General features: G+C 39.8%; 1 protein-coding gene across 1 annotated transcript in view; it reads right to left on the bottom strand.

Annotated features, from left to right (window-relative positions):
- DGKI (diacylglycerol kinase iota) overlaps positions 1-22,207 on the bottom strand; it is a 341,172-nt gene that overhangs the window by 258,079 nt on the left and 60,886 nt on the right. The window contains exon 3 of the mRNA XM_072777355.1: positions 9,936-10,031. Within this exon, the coding sequence (XP_072633456.1) occupies positions 9,936-10,031 (96 nt within the window). The remainder of the gene's footprint in view (positions 1-9,935; positions 10,032-22,207) is intronic.

The following is a 22,207-nucleotide window of genomic DNA, read 5'->3' on the forward strand; positions in this document are numbered from 1 at the left end:
GACATTGCTTCAGATGATCCATTCTCATGAGAGCCCCATGGGGATGGACTATAAGACAACCATAACATGACCACCTATGTCAAGAATGGTAAACACCCAGCCTCTATCCTCCATGAGAACCAAATAAAATGGGCTGCAATTGGCATGGCACAGGCTATACAGGGGTTTTACCCACAAGAGCCTGCTAAACAATGAATGTTGAACCCCCTGCTAAAGAGCCTGAGAAGTAAGGCAAGAATTCAAACATCCTGGATGCTAAGTATGATGATACTTAAATGGCAGGGTTCGATCTGGTGACAGGCATCCATGTGTGCATGTGTGTCTCAGTAATACCATCACTGAACTCATTCATTCCAGAAAATGGCAGGATAACTCCTGACTTTAGTCACTGCTCTCAGAACTAAGGATCCAGGACAGTAGAACACAGGAAACAGTCTCTGAGCTAAATGGAACTTGTATGTTCTAGGATGGAGATACAGGCAAGTAGGTAAGTGATTAAAAAAAAAAATAGAAAGTGATCCATGCTATATAAGATCAAGAGAATGGAGAAGGGCCACAGAGTTGAGTGACAGACTGTCAGCTGGGATCTCACTTCATGAGCTCCATCTTCTCTTTTATTCAGTGAGAGTAACGTGCTGATCATAAGGCCCTCCAAAGTTTGTACTCGGGCTTTGGCTCGGGATCAGTTTCTGACAACCCATTGCAGCCACTTCCACTGAAGGAGTAATGACTGTAGTGGAAGATTTTTACCATGTGTTCGTGACTTGCCATGCTGTTGATTGCTGTATATGCATGATCCCATTTAAGTTTCACAACAATGGTAAGAAGCAGGTATTGTGCACATTTTGAAGATGGGAAACTGAGGCTACATGATAACCAACATCACACAACCAGGAAATCCCAGAGCCTAGATTCAAAGCCAGGTCACCCTTTGATTCCACAGCCCACATGCCTCCTCAAATGAAGTCATCAAAGCAGGCTTTTCCATTTCCGTGTGTTTTTATGACACTACTTTCTAAAATCTCTATCTGCCTGGTCTATGAGATAGGGACCAAAAATAACAACAAGCTCCTAACAATTAGAAATCATGTCTACTTAGAGGCTGGTAGTAATTCTGGGGAACATCTGATACAAATAATGCTTCAGCCAAGACTGGGGCCTCTGAGCAACAAGACTATTGGTTGAATTCTATTTTCTGGGTCTCTGCACTGAGAACAGTGGAAAAAGCAAAAACATTTCTATATACCTGGGCATTGCCTAGCTGAGATACAAACCCTATGTTTAATTAGATGCAAATTATTTTTATTAAGTAACAGGACCATGCCAGTATGAAATAACAACAACTGCTCCACACAAACACATACCCACAAACACCGCCTCAATCTAAACTTATCATTGCAGAAGAGATGACAATTATTCTCAGAAGCCCAAACTCTTAACAATAAAATACATGCTCACGTGCGCTCTCTCTCTCTCTCACACACACACACACGCGTGCGTGAGTGCACACTTGTCTTAATGAAAGTTTAGTACAAAGGCAAAATAACAGAAGATAAAGAACAGGTATGAAACTCTGTATGGTTATTTTCTCTGACATTCCTTCACCTTTAAATGGGAGGCAACTGCCTCGATGACCAGCCCAAAGGGTTCCTGTTATTGACCAACATTGACAAGTCCTAGGTAAATGCCATGATGTGAGCATTTCTAAGGTTTCCAGTGAATACTGGGATCCCACATGATGCCAGTAGCTGTTCTGTGGGAAAAATAATGGATTCATCATCCCTTCTCCCAAGGAAAAACTTAGAAAATCCTGCATACTTTATATCTTCTTAGAGCTTCATAACATACATTTGTATATCAAAGGTGTTCGGTGTTTGCTAAACTTATTTGGTCATAAGTCTGCTTTAATAAACAATGCACCGTATTTTTTATAGGAGTTTAGTGCTCTCCAGAACATGATTTGGTTTAAAAAAAAAAAAAAAAAACAGACTGTGCAAAAAGCCAATGATACTGTTGATCCATGGTCACTTAGGAGGGAAGAATCCTAAAGTTTCCTGGGCTCCATAGCACATCTCTGTCTCTGTTTCATGAAGTGGGCAGGAACAGTACGATATTCCCCTCAAGTGCATGGACAGCACTCTACACCAAATAATTACACTAATAACAACAATGATAGCTATAATAGTAACAATGGCTAATATTTACTGAGGGCCTGCCACATGCCAGATGCAGTTTGAAATGTGCACTTGGATGATCTCATGCAAATGCCCAACCATCTGGCCAGACACATATGGAGTACCATCACTTGCACCCACAGAACCACCTCACTCCCTTTCTCCACTCACGTCCACTGACCACAGGGTCAGGAGCAGAGAATCTTTCTATGCAAATGTTTTTCAAAACAATTTTTGTTGATGGCTCGGCTCTCCCTGAGTCATCTGGATTCATTAGCTCCTCAATATCCTAATGATGGGAGAGACCTCTGGCAGAGAGCAGAATTGGCAGCTCCCTGGAGATGGCATCTTCAAGGCTGGCACCCAAACAACAGAAAGTTGGCTTAGCCTCCTGGGCTTTATTGCCACACTCACAGTTCCCTGCGACAGCCCACACCCGACTCAGCCAAGCTGCCATCTGGGGGTATGGCCCGCCCATCAATCTGCCACGCTGGACAACTGGCATGTGAGGGATCAGCAGGCAAGCAGTCCTGATGCATTCTGAGGCTTGAGTCCAATGTTGGTGCTCTGTGGTATACACCTGCCAGACCTGAATGCACAGATGGGCAGAAAGGCCTCACCAATGTGTGCTGGACACTGCTTTGCCTCTTCACCCACAGAACAGAGATGCACATGAAGAGCATCTGCACTCACTGCTGTCTAGTGTGTCCATATTCTAGAGATGAAATAAACAGTGTGTGACCAGGTTCTGCATCTTTTTTTAAAAAAATTTTTTTTAAGCAACAAAAAGCTGAAAGTGTTGCTCAAATAGGGCAGGAAGCTACCGCACTTGTACTCTAACAAGTTTCTTCCAAGGATCCAGTGAAATGCCCAGCCTCCTTGTGAGCAGAGGCTGTGATATTGCAATGAGACTTCTGGTCTACCAATAAGGAGACACAGCCTAGGAGATGTTTTCCAGAATGGGTTACTTTAGTTTGCACACTCGTTTCCCTATCCATGACCTAGGAAGATTATGGATATTACACACATAGCAGTAAAATGACAGGTAAAAGTTTAAGTCTCAGTGTTGGGGTTAGCAGAAGAACCCCAAACGTAAAGTCTTCTTGAGAGCAAAGTCCAACTTGATGCCATTGAAATAGAAGTAGGGACAGGAGAAAACAAGAAAGGACATTAATGTTTGTCAAGTAATTTAATCTCTCTACCAATTTTTGAGAGGCAGATACAATCACTACTATTTTACAGAAGGACCTGGGGCTCAGAGAAGCTGGGCAGAGCTAGGATATTAATCCAGATCTGTTTGTCTCTAAATATGCATGGTTCCTCACTCTCCACATCCCACCCCACATCACATGGCCTCCCTAATGCAATTTGTTCATTTACTCAATAAAACTGTATTTGTTAAGCTTCCCAGCAACATTGGAAGACACTTTAGAATGAAGGTCGTGGGGGAGAGGGGTGGCCATTTTTGCTAAACTTTACCCACAGGGAAAAGATTAAAGCAAAACGTATAAACAAAACAATTACAAAAGGAAAATAGTACCCATTAGCCTACCCACAAAAACAAGGTGACATAAGCCCACTTAAAAATAGAAAAGATATCTGGAAACAGCACTCTGAAGTCTGACAGTTCCTTTTTTCTCTCACCCAACCTACACATTCTCACTCACCTAACGTCTAACTACTCTCTTCCCCGCGGTTCTCAGCTGCGGGTGCCTCCCTGCCTGTCTGCTCACTTATGCAGAGAGCCACAAATGTCTCAATGAAATCTTCAATCAAGGCTGTTTGAAATATACCTCTGGGTGTATGCCCATCTATGAGTCTCGCGGAGGAACCCATGTGGCCAGATAAGTCACCATACAGGACAACTATGGTATTTGTTTCCCGGGGCTACCCTAATGAAGTATCACAAAGTGGGTAGCTTAAAAGAACAGAAATACATGAACTCACAGTTCTGGGCTAGATGTCTGAAATCAAGGTATCCACAGGGTTGATACCCTTCTGAGGACTCTGAGGGGCCATCTGTCCCATGCCTCTCTCCCAGTTTCTGATGACAGCCTGTGGTCTGTGGTGTTCCTGAGTTACAGCTCCATCACTCCAGTCTCTGCCTCCTTCTGGTGTATCTCTGTGCCCTTCTCTCCTTAGAAGTTCATTTGTCACACTGGAAGAGGCATCTTAACTAATCATGTCTACAATAATCCTATATACAAATAAGGTCATAATCTGAGGTCCTGGCGATTAGGAATTCAGCATCTTTTTTGTGATACACAATTCAAGCCACAACAGCCACTATACACCAGGCGCTGAGACCAGTCTCTTCATTGGGTCCTGACACTCTTTATGAAGTAAATGGTAGACTTCTCCACCTACATGTGACAGCAAGGAGTCATCTGTAGAGTTATTTTGTTTTTAACAGATTCACACCCAGTGCCACCCAACAGAGTGGTAGATCCAGGCTGGTACCAACCACTTTAAGAAACAAAATTAAGAAGTTTTTATAAGTTCACAGTGCTCATCCAGCACTAAGAACCACCGAGGCTGATCTTAGTGACCATAGTTTAAATCAGGAAGTGGAGGCAAAGTAGGTGAAATTTGTCCAGAGTTCACTCTACACAGATGGAACAGGTTTTCTTTTCTTTTTTTTTTTTTTAAGATTTATTTATTTATGATAGACACAGAGAGAGAGAGACAGAGACAGAGACAGAGACAGAGACACAGGCAGAAGGAGAAGCAGGCTCCATGCCGGAAGCCCGACACGGGACTCAATCCCGGGACTCCAGGATCGCGCCCTGGGCCAAAGGCAGATGCCAAACCGCTGAGCCACCCAGGGATCCCCAGAACAGGTTTTCAAATCCAGGTCAGGCTCACAGAACCCATTTCCTTCCTACTTCCCGCATTGCCTATCTCTGTCTCTCGTATAGAGGCAGGTTGAGGACCAGGACTACGGTTATTAGGTACCTCAACATAGCAATGTAGGCAAATGTCATTTCAGTGTAAAAATAGGTGTGCACTAGAATGTGCTCTATTGATTATTAATGGAGGCATGAATTTCTTTAGAAGCAAATCTCTGGCTCAACATCTTTGTACATACGATAAACAAAGCCTGGGAATAGTTTCTCCAGAGTGCACCTACCGGACCGTGATAATGTCATTTCCAATTAACTGTCACTCTCAACACTGTCTGCAGTTTTGGGTACTGTACTCAGCCCATAAACTTTTACAGAATAATAAATGAATGAAGAAATGTCCTCCTCAATAAATAGCACCAAATGAGAGTGGTCCTAATTGGAATTTTATTTCAATTTTTCTCCCCCCATCATTGTGTTGGGAAACAGTGATCCTTCTGCTCCCATTTCATTACTGCTGCATCCCTTTCTCCTCTCTAGACCAGAAAAAGAAACAGTTACTAATTTGGGGACTGTTGCTGATTTAGGAACAACTTTAATTCCATTAAATTTCTGCTCACAGACATTCTATACTATTAAATGTTGCCACTAGAGAAATGCAGAAGATGAAGGATTTTAAAGGTCATTTGGTTCAGCCCCAAGGCTTTGGAGCAAACTCTCCTACAAATGTTTTAGTGTCCTATGATGTCACTGCCTTGCTTTCAATACCCTCCAATATCAGCCCCAAATATCAGTCCATATGGTAGCAGGAAGTCTTGGACTTGGTTTCAAATAGACTGTTGCAATGTCCCTGTAAGGTAGAGTGACTACCTCAGTGTCCCTGATGCAGTTCTGGTTTATAGTTAATGTTACAGCACCTTATAACCAGCAGCTTCTTTCACCCTCAAAGCTATCTTACGTTAGAAGATTTATTATATAGCCATGCTTCATAAGCACACAGACATTTATAACATGCACTCCAAGTTTCAGTTCAGAAGACATGAACACACACAGCCCCCATCTTTCCTTATTTCCATTCTTACCTAACACATGCCCTTTGGTATGCTCATGCATGTCTGATGATGACTCCTCCCTTGCTCAAAGCTTGTTCCTGTCTCTGAGTTTGCTAATGTTCCCTTCGTTCCTAAATGTTCCCCTGCCCCACTCCACTTACATAAATCTTACCCATCTTTCAAACCGTGCTCAAGCCCCACTGCCATGAAGCCGCCTCTGTCTACCTCAACCCACACTGATTTCTCCCTTCTCTTAACTTCTACCCATGACATTTGCTTTGCTAAAATAAGGTAAGGAGTGAAAGGCACATCTCTGGGAATGGACTCACTCCTCCTCCAAATGCTGTGCCTGTACACTGTTTAGAAGCCTCCAGGTAGTACCTGGTAATGGTAATTTGGTCTTTATCTCAACAGGTTGGCTATCTTCAAAGATGCTTCATTAAAAGAAAGGAGAATATAATGCATAATCCATTCGCACATGCTTTTTTCTTACAAAACTGTTGTTCAGCTAAGAAAGCTGCAAATAGAACATTTAAACTGGAGCCTCTCTTGAAGATTAACTTGCCTAACCTCTTAGCCAAGCATATGTGCACACCCCCACACCCCCTACCCCCACCACAGCATCCTTGAAAGATGGTCATCCATCTTGTTGGTAAACACATCATTTGAGCCCATCTCTCCAGATACCTTGGTCCTTTGCTGGACAGTTCTGGTTGTTAAAGTTCTTCCTTATAATAGAGTATTTCTCAAAGTTAAGTCTGTGGACCATCTGCACCATAGTTATTTGAGGTGCTTGCTAAAATCACAGATTCCCAAGTCCAACTCTGGCATATTGAATCAGCATTTGGAGCATTTGGAGCAAGGAGAGAAACAGTCATTGTTAACAGGTTTTCCAGGTGATGTTTATGAAACATGTAAGATTCACTGTTAGAGTCAGTGGATTCTACACCTATAATTTAGTTCTACTGTCCTAACTATGGAGAGCAAGACCCTTCCATTTTCTTTGAGGCATGTCTTCAAACACTGGAAGAGATCAGTTCTCTCTACTTCCCCTCATTCATATTCTTTTGCAATCCAGGTTATTTCACTCTTCTTTCTCCTACTACCTCTTCACACTCCTCTAGGTCTTTTCCTGCTTGCCAAAGTCCCCTTCCCCCACCAAATATGCCCAAATGAGAGAGAGCACTAGATTTGTAATGCTTTCACGACATACTGACAATTTCAGCAGTGCAGTTCACCCTCGGATGATGTAGGGGTTAAGGGTACTGACCTCCTGTGCAGTCAAAAACCCACACATAACTTTTGACTCCCCCAAACATAACTACTATAGCATGCTATTGGCCTGAGGCCTTACTGATAACATGAACAGTCAATTAACACATATTTTGTATGCTATGTTATATACTGTATGCTTATAATACAGTAAGTTATAGAAAACATTAAGAAAGCCATAAGGGAAAATACATTTGTATTACTATACTGTATTATTCAGAAATATTTCACATATAAGTGGATCTATATGGTTCAAACCCATGTTGCTCAAGAATTAACTGTATATCAATTTACACTTCTACCAGCTGACAATAAGAAGATCCATTTAGGCTTAAACTAACCAACAGGTATTACCATTTTGCAAATCTTTGCTTATTTAATGGGCACATGATGTTGACTCCTCACAATTGTTTTGAGTACCTTTAAAAATATTTTCCACATATATACTGGCATTTGGTAGCTCTTTTGTGAATTGTCTGCCTTTTCTGTTATTTTTTTGATTTTTAATTCATTGTGTCGATTGCTACAAGTAAATTCCTTCAATGCATTATCTCATGTTATGCTACAAACATTGCTCTCTTTACAGAAGAAACTGAGCCTTCAGGAGTCTATGATGAGGAAACACAGATCTTCTACTTCCTCACAGATTCATTCCTCTTTCATCATTTTTTTTTTTTTTTTGGAGGAGAGCTCTTCATCTTCCAGACACATTGTAAAGTGAGTTAATATTGCTGAGCATTAAAGATGAACTTTGGAGAAAGACTCAGAAGAGCACCAGGAATATTCACAACTCTGTTGTCTCCTACTTACACTTACGATTTCCCTTATTCTTTTTTATTTTTCCTGGTATAGAGATAATAGTGATCAAGTTATAATCAGTTGGTGGGTCACGATGCTACCCAAGGTGTAAGGTTTATCTACATATATATGCCAAGAGAGGTACTGACCCTAAATGACTACCAGAAGAGGATCAAAGTGAGTAATTTGGAAATGATGTAGAACTCCATAACAAATTAGAGTATCAGTAGAAATCGTTCAAAAGCAAGTGTTTGGAAGTAAAATTGTCTTTCATTTTTTTCCATTTTATATTATCTGATATTCCAAGACCAGTGTTTATGCAATTAACTAAGATCCTAATGTTAATTCATTATTTACAGCATTTCAGACCAAACAGCAGAGCATCTCTGGGTTTTTGGTTAATTTAATCAAATTTTATGCAATTATACTTTAATTAAAAATATGTATGCCGAAAGTTGAAACCCTAATATTTAAATCAATTGAATTTACAAGATTAAGAGAAATGAAAACAACTAAGTACAGATCTGAGTTGGAAGCACAATTAAAATAATTTCATCCTATACTCTCTTTTTCTAAGAAGGTAGCCAGTGCCCAAAGGACAGGAGTTCTCAAGATCACACAGTGAGTGGTAACAGTGAGATTCAAATTGAGACCCTCCCTATACAGCTGGGCCTGTCACTGATCTTTGTTCCTAACTTCACTTAAAGCAACCCTGGTCCTCTAAACTCTTATGAAATCTCCCAAACAAAACCTAGAAACCAGTCGTCAAAACAGCTAACTCAGTTTTTAAAGTCTTGTTCCACAGGCTTTGCAATTCTAGGCAGCCTGATAAAAGTCCTTGAGGGCTATATTCTTCTAAAAGCTGTAGTGAAAACTCAATTTCTTCCTTATTAGTCATTAGTAGAAACATATTCATTTGTAATTCCAAAGTCCTGCATTTTGCCCCCAATTTTTCTTTCATGTAATAAACATAATGAAAAAGAAAAAGAAATGTATTATATGTCATTTATGAGGCCCGTTTCCCCAAATAAGAAGGAACCCCTTTTTTTTTTAAATTTCTTCCTTACTCTTCTAGGGTTCCCATTACTCTCTTTCCAAATCGATAATTTTGAATTACATAAAAATTTAAGTTCACTTTCTTAATACAATTTTAGTTCCTCACAACTTAATGCCTGGCAACCATGCTCTTTTCACAGAACATAAAGACAATCTTGACATTTATACTGATGGTTCTAAATAGGGATATGAAGCAAGTTTTAAAAAGCATGGGCTATTTCAATGTATTTGTTAATTGTCCAGTTTCTAGAATTTTATCCTCCACAACTTGATCTGAATTCAGGCATATGGCAGAGATATTGTGGGTTCAGTTTTGGACCACGGCAATAAAGTATCACAATAAAGTGAGTCAAATGAATCTTCTGGCTTCCCAATGCATAAGAAAGTTATGATTTACACTATTCTATAGTCTATTAAATGTGCAATGCCATTAAGTCTAAAAAAAAAGTACCTACCTTAAAAAATACTTCATTGTTACAAATGCTAACCATTATCTCCGCTTTCAGTCAGTCATAATCCCTGATCACAGACGACCATAACAAATAATGAGCCAAGCCCTAAAGCCATTAAAACCGACCCCTTGAAAGCCACATTAACTGTCAACCGTCTCACAAGGTACAGGCTCTCTCAAACCTCTCCTTGGAGATTCAGGCACGGTGGCCTCTGTGCTGCTGGAAGACTCAACTTGGTGGCCCTCCCAGGGGAAGGTGAGAGCCCAGAGGTCCGAGGAGCACACTCACTGCAAATCTGACTTGGCAGTTCTCTTCTCCCAGGTAGCATAAGTCTCCTGAGACATTGGTCTCCAGCCACAGGTGCTCTCCGTTCACAGCATTCTCCTGGAAGGAAAAGATCCACCTGAGTTCAGTTTTCTTTTCAGGCATCAAGGGGGGAGATCTCAAATTTAGATTCTGGATGCAAGAAAATAAGCGCAGCCCTGGAGATATGGTTGGTGTTAGTCCTATCAAAATTCTAGAAACAGAATAGATATTTGGGAAAACTTTGTCTGAGCCATAACTAAAACAGACATTAGGCCTATAAAAGCTTTATCCACAGATGCCGTCATCTGTGAAACATATTTTAAATAAAGGAAGAAAAATCCCTCACATTGCTCAATGGAAGGCCATATTTATCCAGGCCCAACACTGCACAGCCCACAACAGTTGAGACCAAAATCCTATTAAAAGGTGCCTTTACTTAGTAAATTAGCTAAGAAGAAGGATAGTGGTATTAGAGTACTTTAAAGACTGTTTGAAGCCATATGTATTATCAGTAATGGGTAAATTATATTCTAAAGCAGAGGCCTCTCAAAACTTACTTTAAGTCACTGTGTACTCAAAGCATAATGAATTTCTACTCATTCACACTTTTCCTACTTCAGTACATCTTTTACCCATATAGTTCTACATTCCTCAAACGGAGTGATTTCCCTGCTCCTACATAGTCACATCTGATGGCAAACAGAGGTGCTGTGATGGGTGACATAAGTACAATAATCTGATGTTCAGGAACACATACTGTTTCATTGGGATGGGTGGGGGGAGTATAATACTTTAAAACAGGATAATGAATAGGATGCCACCTTCCTTCTGGCACACTACCTCAGAAACATTGTGGATTTATGTATTAATTGTGAATTTTGCTCATTTGCTTGAAAAGGACTCAGCTACTAAGGAAGGCACTGTATTGGGTTAACCACAAAGAGAGGAAGTTTACTGATTTTAAAAGAAAATTGCTCTTGTTTTTATCTCATTCATCAGGGGGGCATGCAATCACTCTTCCATGGGGGATGTTATAGACTGAATTGTGAATCCCCCCCCCCCTAAAATTCATATGTGAAGCCCTACTCCTCAGTATTTGAGGATGAAGCCTTTGAGAGTTAATTAGGTCATGAAGGTGGAGCCCTCATGATTGGGATTAGTGCCTTGATAAGAGACACACAAGAGGGCTTTCTCTCCATGCATACACGGAGGAAAGGTATCTGAAGACAGAGTGAGACAGCAGCCATCTACAAGCCAGGACATGGGTTCTTATCAGAAACCGAATATACCTGTGCCTTGATCTTGCACTTCCCAGCCTCCAGAACTGTGAGAAACAAATTCCTATTGTTTAAGCCACTTATGGCATTTTTGTTAAATGACTTCAGTAAGGAGCTTTACAAAATAACCAAGTAACTTAGAAGTCCATCTCACATGAGTCACCTGTATAATAACAGACTCCAGAAATGCCCGCCTGACTGCCCTCTGAATCCCAAAGCTCAACATGAAGTAGCAGAAACATATACTGAAGAGAAGCTGAAAAACATACAAAGTGCCATCATCTCTTAAAATAAATGTATTTCTTAAGATTCCAGTACAAAACCTTTCTTTTCAGAGCCCATAGGCTCAAATGATTTTCAGGCAAGAATAAGCGTAGGTTACACAGACTTCACAATCTGAGATAGATGACACCAACTCTTAGAAGAGTGAAGGTGAGGGGCAAGAGAAATTCATGAGTTCTATAGATATTGAAGGATCAGGAACAACACAAGGCGGGAGGAGCAGGCCCTGCATATCTCAGAATGCCTCAAAACTCTTCCAAAAAAGAAAGCAATGCTAATGAGAATCACCACCCTTCATGTCAAAGGGTGACTGACCGTCTTTCCACTAGAAATTTTTCTTCTCTGTTGGTCATTTTTCCCTGTAGAAAGTCATGTTCATGTTCTTTATGAAAGTCAATGGGAAAATGGGGTTCACTTCACAGTCCACCTTACAGAAAAGCAACAGAAGCAAGACAAGAACACCCTAGAAATTTTCAGATAGGGATGGATGAATATCCATTTTCACTTAAATATGTGAAAGGCCTGTTTTTGTTAGGTATCCTAAAGAAATTGGTCCCCAAAGTCTAAAACAGCCTATTATTGGGAACTTAATATCCAACTTTTTTATTGCCATTTATAGAATAAAATATTTTTTTCATTCTGTTGTTCTTTAATTCATTCAATAAACATTTATTCCAGACCACTGGTGCCAGGCACTGGGTTAGTGTGGCAACCCACAGCATAAAACCTACCAGAGAACATGAAAACAAAACACATAATTACAGCATCAAATATTAGGGAAGCCAAAAGAGCAAAAATCCCGCCAGCAATTTAAAAAAATGGAGAGTAAAATGTTGCCGTGGGTCAAATGGTCCAAAACCACTGATAGTAAATACCAAACTAGGCCAGAAATTAACTCCTGGGAGGTCAAGTAAGGGAAGCAGGAGCAGTCAAGACTTGGGGACTCAGATTTGCAAGCACTCCACTAACTCACCAGGCTGGTAGGCTTCACCTGGGCCAGGGGCTATTTGCCCCCTGCATACTACATACCACCTACAAGCGCTCAGATCCTTGCTGATAAACCTTGACTCAGATTCAGGCATAGCAGAGCTGCTAGGTCCAGCTAACCTCATTCTGAAGAGGAAATCTGGTCAGAAAGACTGTCCTTTGTAGGGAAAGAGAGAAAAAAAAAAGACAAGAGGTTTCCTGCCACAGTGGCTCTCAAATGTGACTGCTCATTAAAATGAACTGGTGAGTTTTTAAGAATACCTGGGCACCATCTCCAGAGAGTCTATTTTAACTAATGTAAGGTGAAACCTGGACATCATGAGTTTTCAAAGTTCTGAAAGGATTAGTGTGCAGAGAGCCTGAGATCCCCTAATCTAGCAAACCCTACCCTACCCATTCAAGTTAATAGATTCTGGAACTTGTCTATGACTGACATATTAAATTTGATACTTTTCTGTCCTTGTACAGTCACCAGAAAAGGTAAGAGAGGAGGAGAGATGAGGAGGTATAAGGTAGCCCAGAGAGATTTTAAGGAAAGAGACAGGAAACCATAGATACATAGTGAGAAGGTTCAAAGTTAACAAGATAGATCCTGGGAATAAGAGAAAAGTCTTCAATGCACAAACCTTTAAAGAAGCAACAGAGTAAATTAAATCCGTTTATACACTTACTTAGTAATCTTACTTTAGGAATGTACCCTAAGGAAATAATCCTAACAGAAGAAAAAAACTATTTACATCAAGAAGCTTATTTCTACCTTGTCTAATAAAAAATTGGAATTATCATAAATGCCCAGTAGAGAAGAATGTTTGATAGAATAATACATGAAATGGAATATTTTTAAAAAGATTTTATTTATTTATTATGAGAGAGAGAGAGGCAGAGACACAGGCAGAGGGAGAAGCAGGCTCCATGCAGGGAGCCCGACATGGGACTCAATCCCAGGACTCCAGGATCCCATCCTGAGCTGAAGGCAGCACTAAACTGCTGAGCCACTGAGGCTGCCCATGAAATGGAATATTATAAAGTCATCAAGAAGTACAATTATGAAGATTGGCCATATGGAAAACTATATGATGTAAAGTCAAATAAAAATAAAATTCGAGATTACCTGTATATTATGATCACAACTTTGAATATAAATAAGAGCTGGAGAAATTATATTTGTAGTTTGATTTCTGGACCCATACATCCCTGTTAGTTACTTCTACTTGTTGTTCTCCTTTCCTGGAAAAGTTCAAGAATGAGTTTTCCTTATTTGCTACCTTTACTTCCTTTGGCTCCATTATTTCTTGAACCCAACTCCATCAGGCATTCTTCCTTCTCATTCCGCTGTAACTATTTTTGTCAACATCATCAATGACTTTACAGGGCTAAATCCAATGGCCAATTCTTGATCTTTATCTTAACCAACAGCTTTTGATACAGATGATTCCTTCTTTTAGGGACACTTGCTTCCTGGAAACACTATACTCCTTTTGTTTTTGTGGCACCTCATTGGCCACTCCATCACAATCTTCTTTCCTGGACCTTTCCTATAATTCCAAACTCTAAACATTAGAATGTTCCACAGCTCATTCTCAGATCTTTCCTCTATCCACATCCAGTCCTTAGGTTACTGCATTTAGTTCTCCTGGCTGTAGATTCCATCAATTAATTATTGCCTCCCCCATTAAACCTTCTCTTTGAACTTCAGATTCATTAAACAAACAAATAAAAAACCCTGCTCTCTCAGTATGTCCACTTGAAACAAAAAGCACCCAAAATTTTACTCTCAAAACTCAGCTTGTGATATACTCCTTAAATCTGCTCATACTCCAATCTTCTCCCTAGATTTTCAGCAAATGGCATTTCCTTTCTTATAGCCACAAATATTTGCTAAAAACTTTGGGGTCATTCTAGATCTCTCTTTCCCACTCCTCCCATCCGCTAATCTTATTGACTCCAGTTTCAAACTGGGCATGAAACTCAATTACTTACCACTTCAACTGTCACCACCTGATCTTCCATAATCTTTGGCTTAGAATGTCCCAATAGCCCCCCAACCGGTGTCCCTGCTTCAGTACTGCCTCCCCATGGTCTGTTCTCCACAGAACAATGAAAGTAATTGCTTTAAAATGTAAATCTGAGCAAGTTACTGATCTGCTCAAAACTCTTCAAAGGTGGTCCATGAACTTAAATTGAGTGCAAAGTTTTTACTATCTAGACCCTGGTTGCCTCCCTCACTTTCTGTTTCTCTGCAACTTCATTTTCTGTCCTGGTTACCTCATCTTCTATCATACTACATCTGAGTCATTGACTTGCAGTCACACTGGTCTCCTTGCTGTTTCTCAAACAGGCTAAGGAAGCTCTCACATCAGGTCCTTTGAATTGGCTGTTTCCTTGACTAAAAATTCTTTACACAAGATACCTACATTGTGCCTTACTCATTTTTGTTTAGGTCTTTGTGAAATCTCCCTACATCCCTATTCACTGCAAATGCTGTTTATTATATCCAAATTGTTTACTCTTCTCCATTTTGATTCTATATGATTAATTTCTATTTACTTTCTGGTCATCAGATCAAGTGTTACTCCCTCCAAGAAGCCATCACTGACCCCAAAGCTTAAGTCTTAAGTCAAGTTACTTTGTTAGTTTCTCTCATCAAACCATGTTCTCTTCCCAAAATTATCTCCATTGGTAATTATCTATTCATTGGCATAATTATGTGATTAATGTTCCCTCATATACTAGATTCTAAACTCCACTAGAACATTGAATGTCCACTTCACTTAGTTCCTGGAAAATAGTAGATGACAAATAAATTTTGAGAATTGAAAAGATGAAAGACTAAGAATCAATAAATAAATGAATGAATGGTCATTTTGTTACATGGAACTCCAAAGGGGTAGAAAGGGATAAATATTTTTAGCTGTCCATTAGTTTAGAGTCATTAACTGTGAGAAGTAAATATAAGTACCCAATAGAAACATGACAGTATTCTAAATCACAAACAGAAGAAAATCTTTTTTTAAAAAAAAATCATGCAAAATAATGACGAAGCATATCTTTTACTAGACTACATTTCTCCCATGCCTCATTCTTTTCTTGTGCATCTATCTTGTCTGATGCCTAATAAAGTACATTTATAGTAACCTTACCCAAAGAGAAATCTGGACTTTGTCCTCAGCTCTAGGAAGGTCATCTCCCTAAGTGCTTGGAAAGTCCTACCTGATAAAAGTGTTATGTTTACCTTGGGACATGGAACTATGCCAGGTAGTCTAAGAGAATCATGATTTATGGTGGGGCTTGGAGCCATATATCAGCTCACCCTTCAGAGGGGCTAGAGATTACATTCCGCCATGAAGAAACCCAACCATATCTACATGATCAAGCTGCAACTACTACTCAAGGCACCAAGATTCAGATCAATTGGCAATATGCCATATGTACTGTCACACATGGTTGCTGGGAGAGGTTAGCACTGTCCACAGAGCCATTGGAAGAGGATAACTCAAAGCTCCACCTTGGCACTCTCCTGGACTCTGCACCATGTACCTCTTCCCTTGGTGGATTTGAATCTGCATCTTTCACTATAATAAGCCATAAACGTGAGTGTAACAGCTTTCAGTAAATTCTGTGAGTCCTTCTAGTGACTCATCAAACATTTTGAGTATGGTGCTAGGGAGTCCCAAGCCCTCAATTGATGTCAGAAGTGAAGGTGGTCTTGGGGACTCCTGAATTCTGCATAAAGATATCCAGCTGGGGGTTGCATTCACACAAGAATAGAACAGACAAATGAACCATTGTGGCTCTCTTCTTACATTTCTGATGAATCCTTCTCTAGATCAATATCAATAAACATGAGACAGATTTTCCACCGACTAGCTATATGACCCTGGGCCTCTCTAACTATCCTAAATCTCAGTTTACTCACCAATAATAATTGTACTTCACTCACAAAATCATAGTGATATTTAAATGTGAAAATGCATAATGTTCAATGTTTTGCACCCAATAAGAAGTTAATAGGTGTTCAATATAGTTTCTATTATTTTTGCTGTGGTTACCCTTGCAAAACTGAATAAAGAAAATTCATGTAAAATGGAGTCAGGACCTTAAAAAATAAACAATACAATGCAATACAATACAATACAATACAATGGAGTCAGGAGGGAACGCCTGGGTGCTCAGTGGTTGAGCATCTGCCTTCGGCTCAGGGTGTGATCCCGGGATCCGGGATTGAGTCCCACATCAGGTTCCTTGTGGGGAGCCTGCTTCTCCCTCTGCCTATGTCTCTGCTTCTCTCTCTGTGCCTCTCATAAATAAATAAAATCTTTTTAAAAATAAATAAAATAAAATGGAGTCAGGAGATCAGATGAGGGAGCTGACACACTCTACCTCTTGTCATTAATTGCAGACTCCCAACTTACCAGAAGAGACTTATCTTGCATTTGCAACAAGGAGAAGCCTACTTTACTACTCCAGCAGGAGGAAAGAATTTCTCCTCCCCTGCAACAGGCTCAGCCAATAAGAAAATACCACAACTCAGCCAATGAGAAATCATCACCTCTCTGGACTCTGGCTCTTCTCCAATGGACTTCTATTCAAAGCAGCTCCTCCCACTGTCCTCCTTTTCTCTATGAAGTAATGGCTCCCTCTTTCTCTCTTTTGATCTCCAGACTCAGGTATGGTTTGCCATAGCTTGCATGTTCCAAATTGCAATTCCTCTGCTAGTTCTAAATAAATCCAGTTTGCTGGTAAAATAACTGGCAGTTTTCTTTTAAGGTAGACACTCTCCAGTTTTCCTTCCCTTCTAACCCATAGATGTTGGTATTATTCAAGTTTCTTTCCTTGGACTTTGTAGCCAAGACTACTAGTGATTCACTAAAATAATTTTTTCCTTCTTCCTGGACATATAGCTAGATTTCATTACCCAGCCTCCCTTCCAACTACTTGTGGCCATGTGACCAAGATCCAGCCAATGGAACATAAGCATGAGTAGACATGCACTGTTTTCAGAGTTGGCCAATTGAAACCTCCCACATGCTTTCTTCCACGCTCTTTTCCCACACCAGATACTTGAAAAGTCAACCTTTGGGATGATTTCAGAAGCCATCTGGTTAGGATATAAGATCAACTGCCTGGAGCATTGAATAACAATGTGGAATAGGACCTACTTCCCACCTAACTTACTTGAAACAGTCCTGGTTTGTTATATGAAAGAGAAATATACTTCTCCTCCATGGTAATTATATATTTTGAATATTTTATTTATTGCAGCCTCTTCTACACCAACTAATATAGGCCTCATATTTTTGTCTGGATTTCCTTTCATTATCTATGTCTACCCCCAAGTTACTTACTGAAGAACATGTCTAAACTGAGTCCTGATTTCTTCTGCTCTGAACTCAAATTCTGACATTCTCTTTGATATTTTACAATGCTGCAAAATTAATTCCTTTAGAACAGAACTATGATTAAGTCTCTGTCTTGCTCAGGATGCTTAAACAATGCCCTATTATTTATAAAATGAAATCCAAATTTAATCTCACATACTAGACCTTCCATTAATGGCACCAATTTGTCTATCTTTAACCTTCCTTGTATGCATCTTTGTACATTTTCCTCCTTCATCTCTCTTTTCTAAATATAGCCATATCTTCCTTCTTTTGTGCAATGTTTTTGGTTTATTCCATTCTCCCCACCCAGGAACCTTTTTCTCTCTCCTGTACACATCTACCTTGAACTATCATCTCAAACAATACATAACTGAGAATATCTATCTGTGCTAGACAGAAAAAATAGTTCTCCCACTTTTAAATGAAGATAACATTTCTTCTGTATTTGTGAGCACTGAGACAAGTCTCTATAGATACACATATGTTTATATACATCCATCTGTATAAAGACAGATCTAGCTACCTAAGAGTAGAGACCCATCTAGGTATGGATTTATAGATACAGATATGAGTCCTTGCTCTCAAGTTCTACTGAAGTCCTAGTAATGGTTATAGGTAAGAAGATATGTGTGTGTATTGGTGGGGAAGAGTTTGAATAACACAGAGTGAACTGACACTAGAAGCAAATAGTCTACACAAAAGGAAGACACTTGCTCACAAAAATGTTTTGAAACAGTAAGGAAGTTATAAAGATGTATCTCATGTAAATGTCCTTACAAACTCAGAAAAGAAAAGGAAATCTCAACTGTCTCTCCCTGAAAATTTTCATGATAATAGTAGGTAGAATTTGTCTCAGATGGTTTGGCTCTGTGCTTCCCAATAAGTATATGGCTACTGAGAATTTGATATATGGTTAACTCTAACTGAGATGTCCTGTCAATGTAACATTCACAGCAGACTTTGAATACTCAGCGTGAAGAAAAGGATGCAAACCACTTCACTGATAGTTTTTATACTGATTACATGTTGAGATAGTAATATTTTTTATATATTTGGCTCAACAAAATATGGTCCTAACGTTAAAATTACCTATTTATTTTTACTTTTAAAAAATGTGGCTACCAGAAAATTTAGAAATACTTTTTGGTTCACCTGTATTTCTATTGGGCAGTGTTAGTTTAGATAATCACTTGCTTAGAGGCAGAAGTTCAGACCCAGACACTTCTCAATGACCTGTGAAACTGTGGGATTCTATGATAACTCCCAGCAGCCAGTGTGACATAATTTAAAATTCTTAAAATTGGAGGAAATAAAGGATTATGAGGGTTCTGGAAATCATGCTAGATCTGTCCCACTATTAACACAGCTGACCAGGACCAGGACCTTCACTGATTTATAGTTGGTTAGCTCCTCCTGACCTCTCAAGCATCAGGTACAATGATTAACCTGACTAAACAGTTTTTGAAATGGGGATGGGAGTGGAGAAAATGTTGAGGTGAGAGTCACTATTGGGGACAACACCCAAACCTGAAGGTACAAGAGCTAAAGCCTAAAAGCACAGGTTTGTCAGGACCTGCCATCTGAAATAAGACTGAAATGAGAACATGCGCACACACATACCCATACACACCTGCCTCCTCCTGTTTCTTCATTCAAGGTTTCTAAAGATAAGATGACCTAGTTTCATAACCCAGTTTAAACCAATCCTGCGTGAAGATTCTGTTTCCCTAATCTTGTTCCTGAACCAAGTGGTGAGGTGGTGTATAATTGTGTTTTGTTTCTACCTGCCTAGGAGAATGCAGTTATTTTCTTAGCATTGTCAACTAGAGGCAAGAAAATATGGTCTGGACTTAGAGTCTGGCTTTGTTTGTGTTGATCCTATTTTCCATAACCCTCACGATTGGAGGAAATTTTCCAAGGAGGGAGGGAAAAATGAACTGAAATTAAAATCGACATTAAAACCAACATGCCCTTTAAGAAAGATCTGGATGACTTTTTCACCATTGCTTTGAAAGTTGTTTTAGGCAGTGTAATGGGCAAAAACAAATTATAAAACAGTGGAGACAGAGTAAGACCCACCTCCTATGCTCCCTGCTATAATACTAAAAAGAGGGGAAAAAATATCTAAGTATGAATTAAGTCTCCATCATAGAATGAAGCATATGACATTTAAGAGAAGACACACATTATCTATATAACAGACATACTTCTACAGGGGCTAAATCACTCTAAACCGGAACCTTGGATTCCAGCCCAGGAGATGAGAATTTTTTTCCTTTTTGAGTATTACTCCCTTTCTGGCAACTTAGCTTGTTTTCCCAAAAACTGGTTTGGTCAACATGCATGATATGGTGTCCATGGAAGCAGCCCCTACAGGTTGTCACCATAAGGGTGAAGGGTGGTAAGTTGGGAGGAATGAGATCAGACCACTGTTGTACTCCAAGACTTAATTAAATGTGTCATACTAGGAAAGAGATTTTTAAAGAGTTACTTGGTATTCAAATAGCATAAACCCATTTCTTTTTTCAAAAGAAGCTTTGGACTCTTGTCTACCAATCCTTTCAGGAACTGGAGATAATCTGAATGCTGGTCAACTCCCACTGAAATGTCCACTTCTCACCAATTGAATAGAAAAGCTGCCCAAATCAGTTTGTCCCCTGATCTCAGCAGCCAAATAGCGGGTAGGCCTATGATCCCATGCTCTCCATTGTGAAGAAGAAAAACTGGGCAAAAAACTTGGTCCCTCCCTTCAAGGAGCCTGAAATCGACCCGAGGACCTGGACTAAGAAAGCAACTAAAAACCACTATTTTGGTTCTAAGGTTTCTAAGACAGTGCACCATGGGTAGAGATATTGTGAGGAAACAAAGCAAAAAGTGAATAAGATAAACAGAATTAGGCCAGTTGAAAAGATGAGTATGACTTGGCACAAAGCAAGAGAGGAAATCTCTATAGGAAATAGCAATTTCCACATGTGTCTACTGTTGTCAATAGAAGGCTCAGGCACCATAGTGAAGACTGATTTGGCTACTCCCCACACATCAACATGCAGGGTTCTATCCCTGACATGCATGGAGGGGCAGGTTTTTGCTCAGGGAGCAGGAGAGAATGTTCATGAAGAGTCACCAAGAAAATGAGATCATATGAGAGACACAATCTGATAAGTCCTAATAACCATTTGAGTAAATCATAGCAAGAGGGAAGTTTTGGGACTTTGAGGAACAGCTAAAAATAAGAGAGAGATAATATATATCACTAAGTAGGTAAATGAGAATATGAAAATGAGAATATGAATACTTTAAGGAAATTATTAAGTTTACATACCCAACACATCAAACCGATTCCTACAACAGGATACACCTGGCCAAAGTACACAGGTGCCTACAGTCTAGGCTCACCAAATCAGTGCACCCCTGTAGTCAGGTTGCTCCTTAAAGCCCTTTGCACAAAGATATTTATGGAAACCATTGTGCCCCTTCTAAAGGCTTTGGCACAAAGTCAAAACAGGACCCCTTTGGGATTCTACAATAAGTAGAAATGTAGGGACTAAGTTTTTAATTCATCCTGATTCGTCTTGCAACTTCAGATGTACCACGAACAGCTTTTTGTATCTGTTTTTCCGCTGGTGAAATGCAGAGAGGGGAGGTGACTTAAGTCAGGGGCTCAGAGTCCTACCTATAAGCCTTTGAGATGACCTCATCCCCCTAAGGCCACCCCCTCATTTGGGAAACATAAAAGGCTCCAAGCCAAATCAGAGATCAGTAAATAGTAAAAGTGAGTAAGTGAATTTTGATCATTTCAATGCCGTTAGTCCAGAGAATAGGCTGATAGAAGGGGCATAGGTGGTCGTGCTGCTTTTCCACAGGGAGCCAGGCAGGGGGTGAGATGAGGGAATGACAGAGACAAGTCACGCCCATGGCCTGAGCTCACACTTTAAGCAGAACAAAGAAAATCCTGGTTCAGCAATGTGAACAAACCAGCAAACTAAGGTGACATAAATCAAATTAGTGAAAAGCACATTTGTTAGGAAAAGCCAAAAATTTTGAAGCAAGGGCAAGTCTTAGAAAAAAAAAAAAAAGCTTTAAAATGTTTTTTAACCATCTTCTTCTTCCTCTCTTCTGAGAAAAATGTTTTATAATGATCATAATAAGGAATCAATCATAAATAAGGAATTGTAGTGTTGGTCACTGTTTGGCTTTAGTTCGCTAACAGCAGTATCAGCCCACAGTTAATTTTTTTTCAGTCATATCTTTATAGCTCCTTACACGTCAGAACTTCAAATATGCCCTCAGATGGAGTGTCTTCAGAGGAGGCTTTCAGTGCTCCCTC

This window comes from Canis lupus, chromosome 15 (genome assembly GCF_048164855.1).
Source record: "Canis lupus baileyi chromosome 15, mCanLup2.hap1, whole genome shotgun sequence".
NCBI classification, from domain to species: domain Eukaryota; kingdom Metazoa; phylum Chordata; class Mammalia; order Carnivora; family Canidae; genus Canis; species Canis lupus.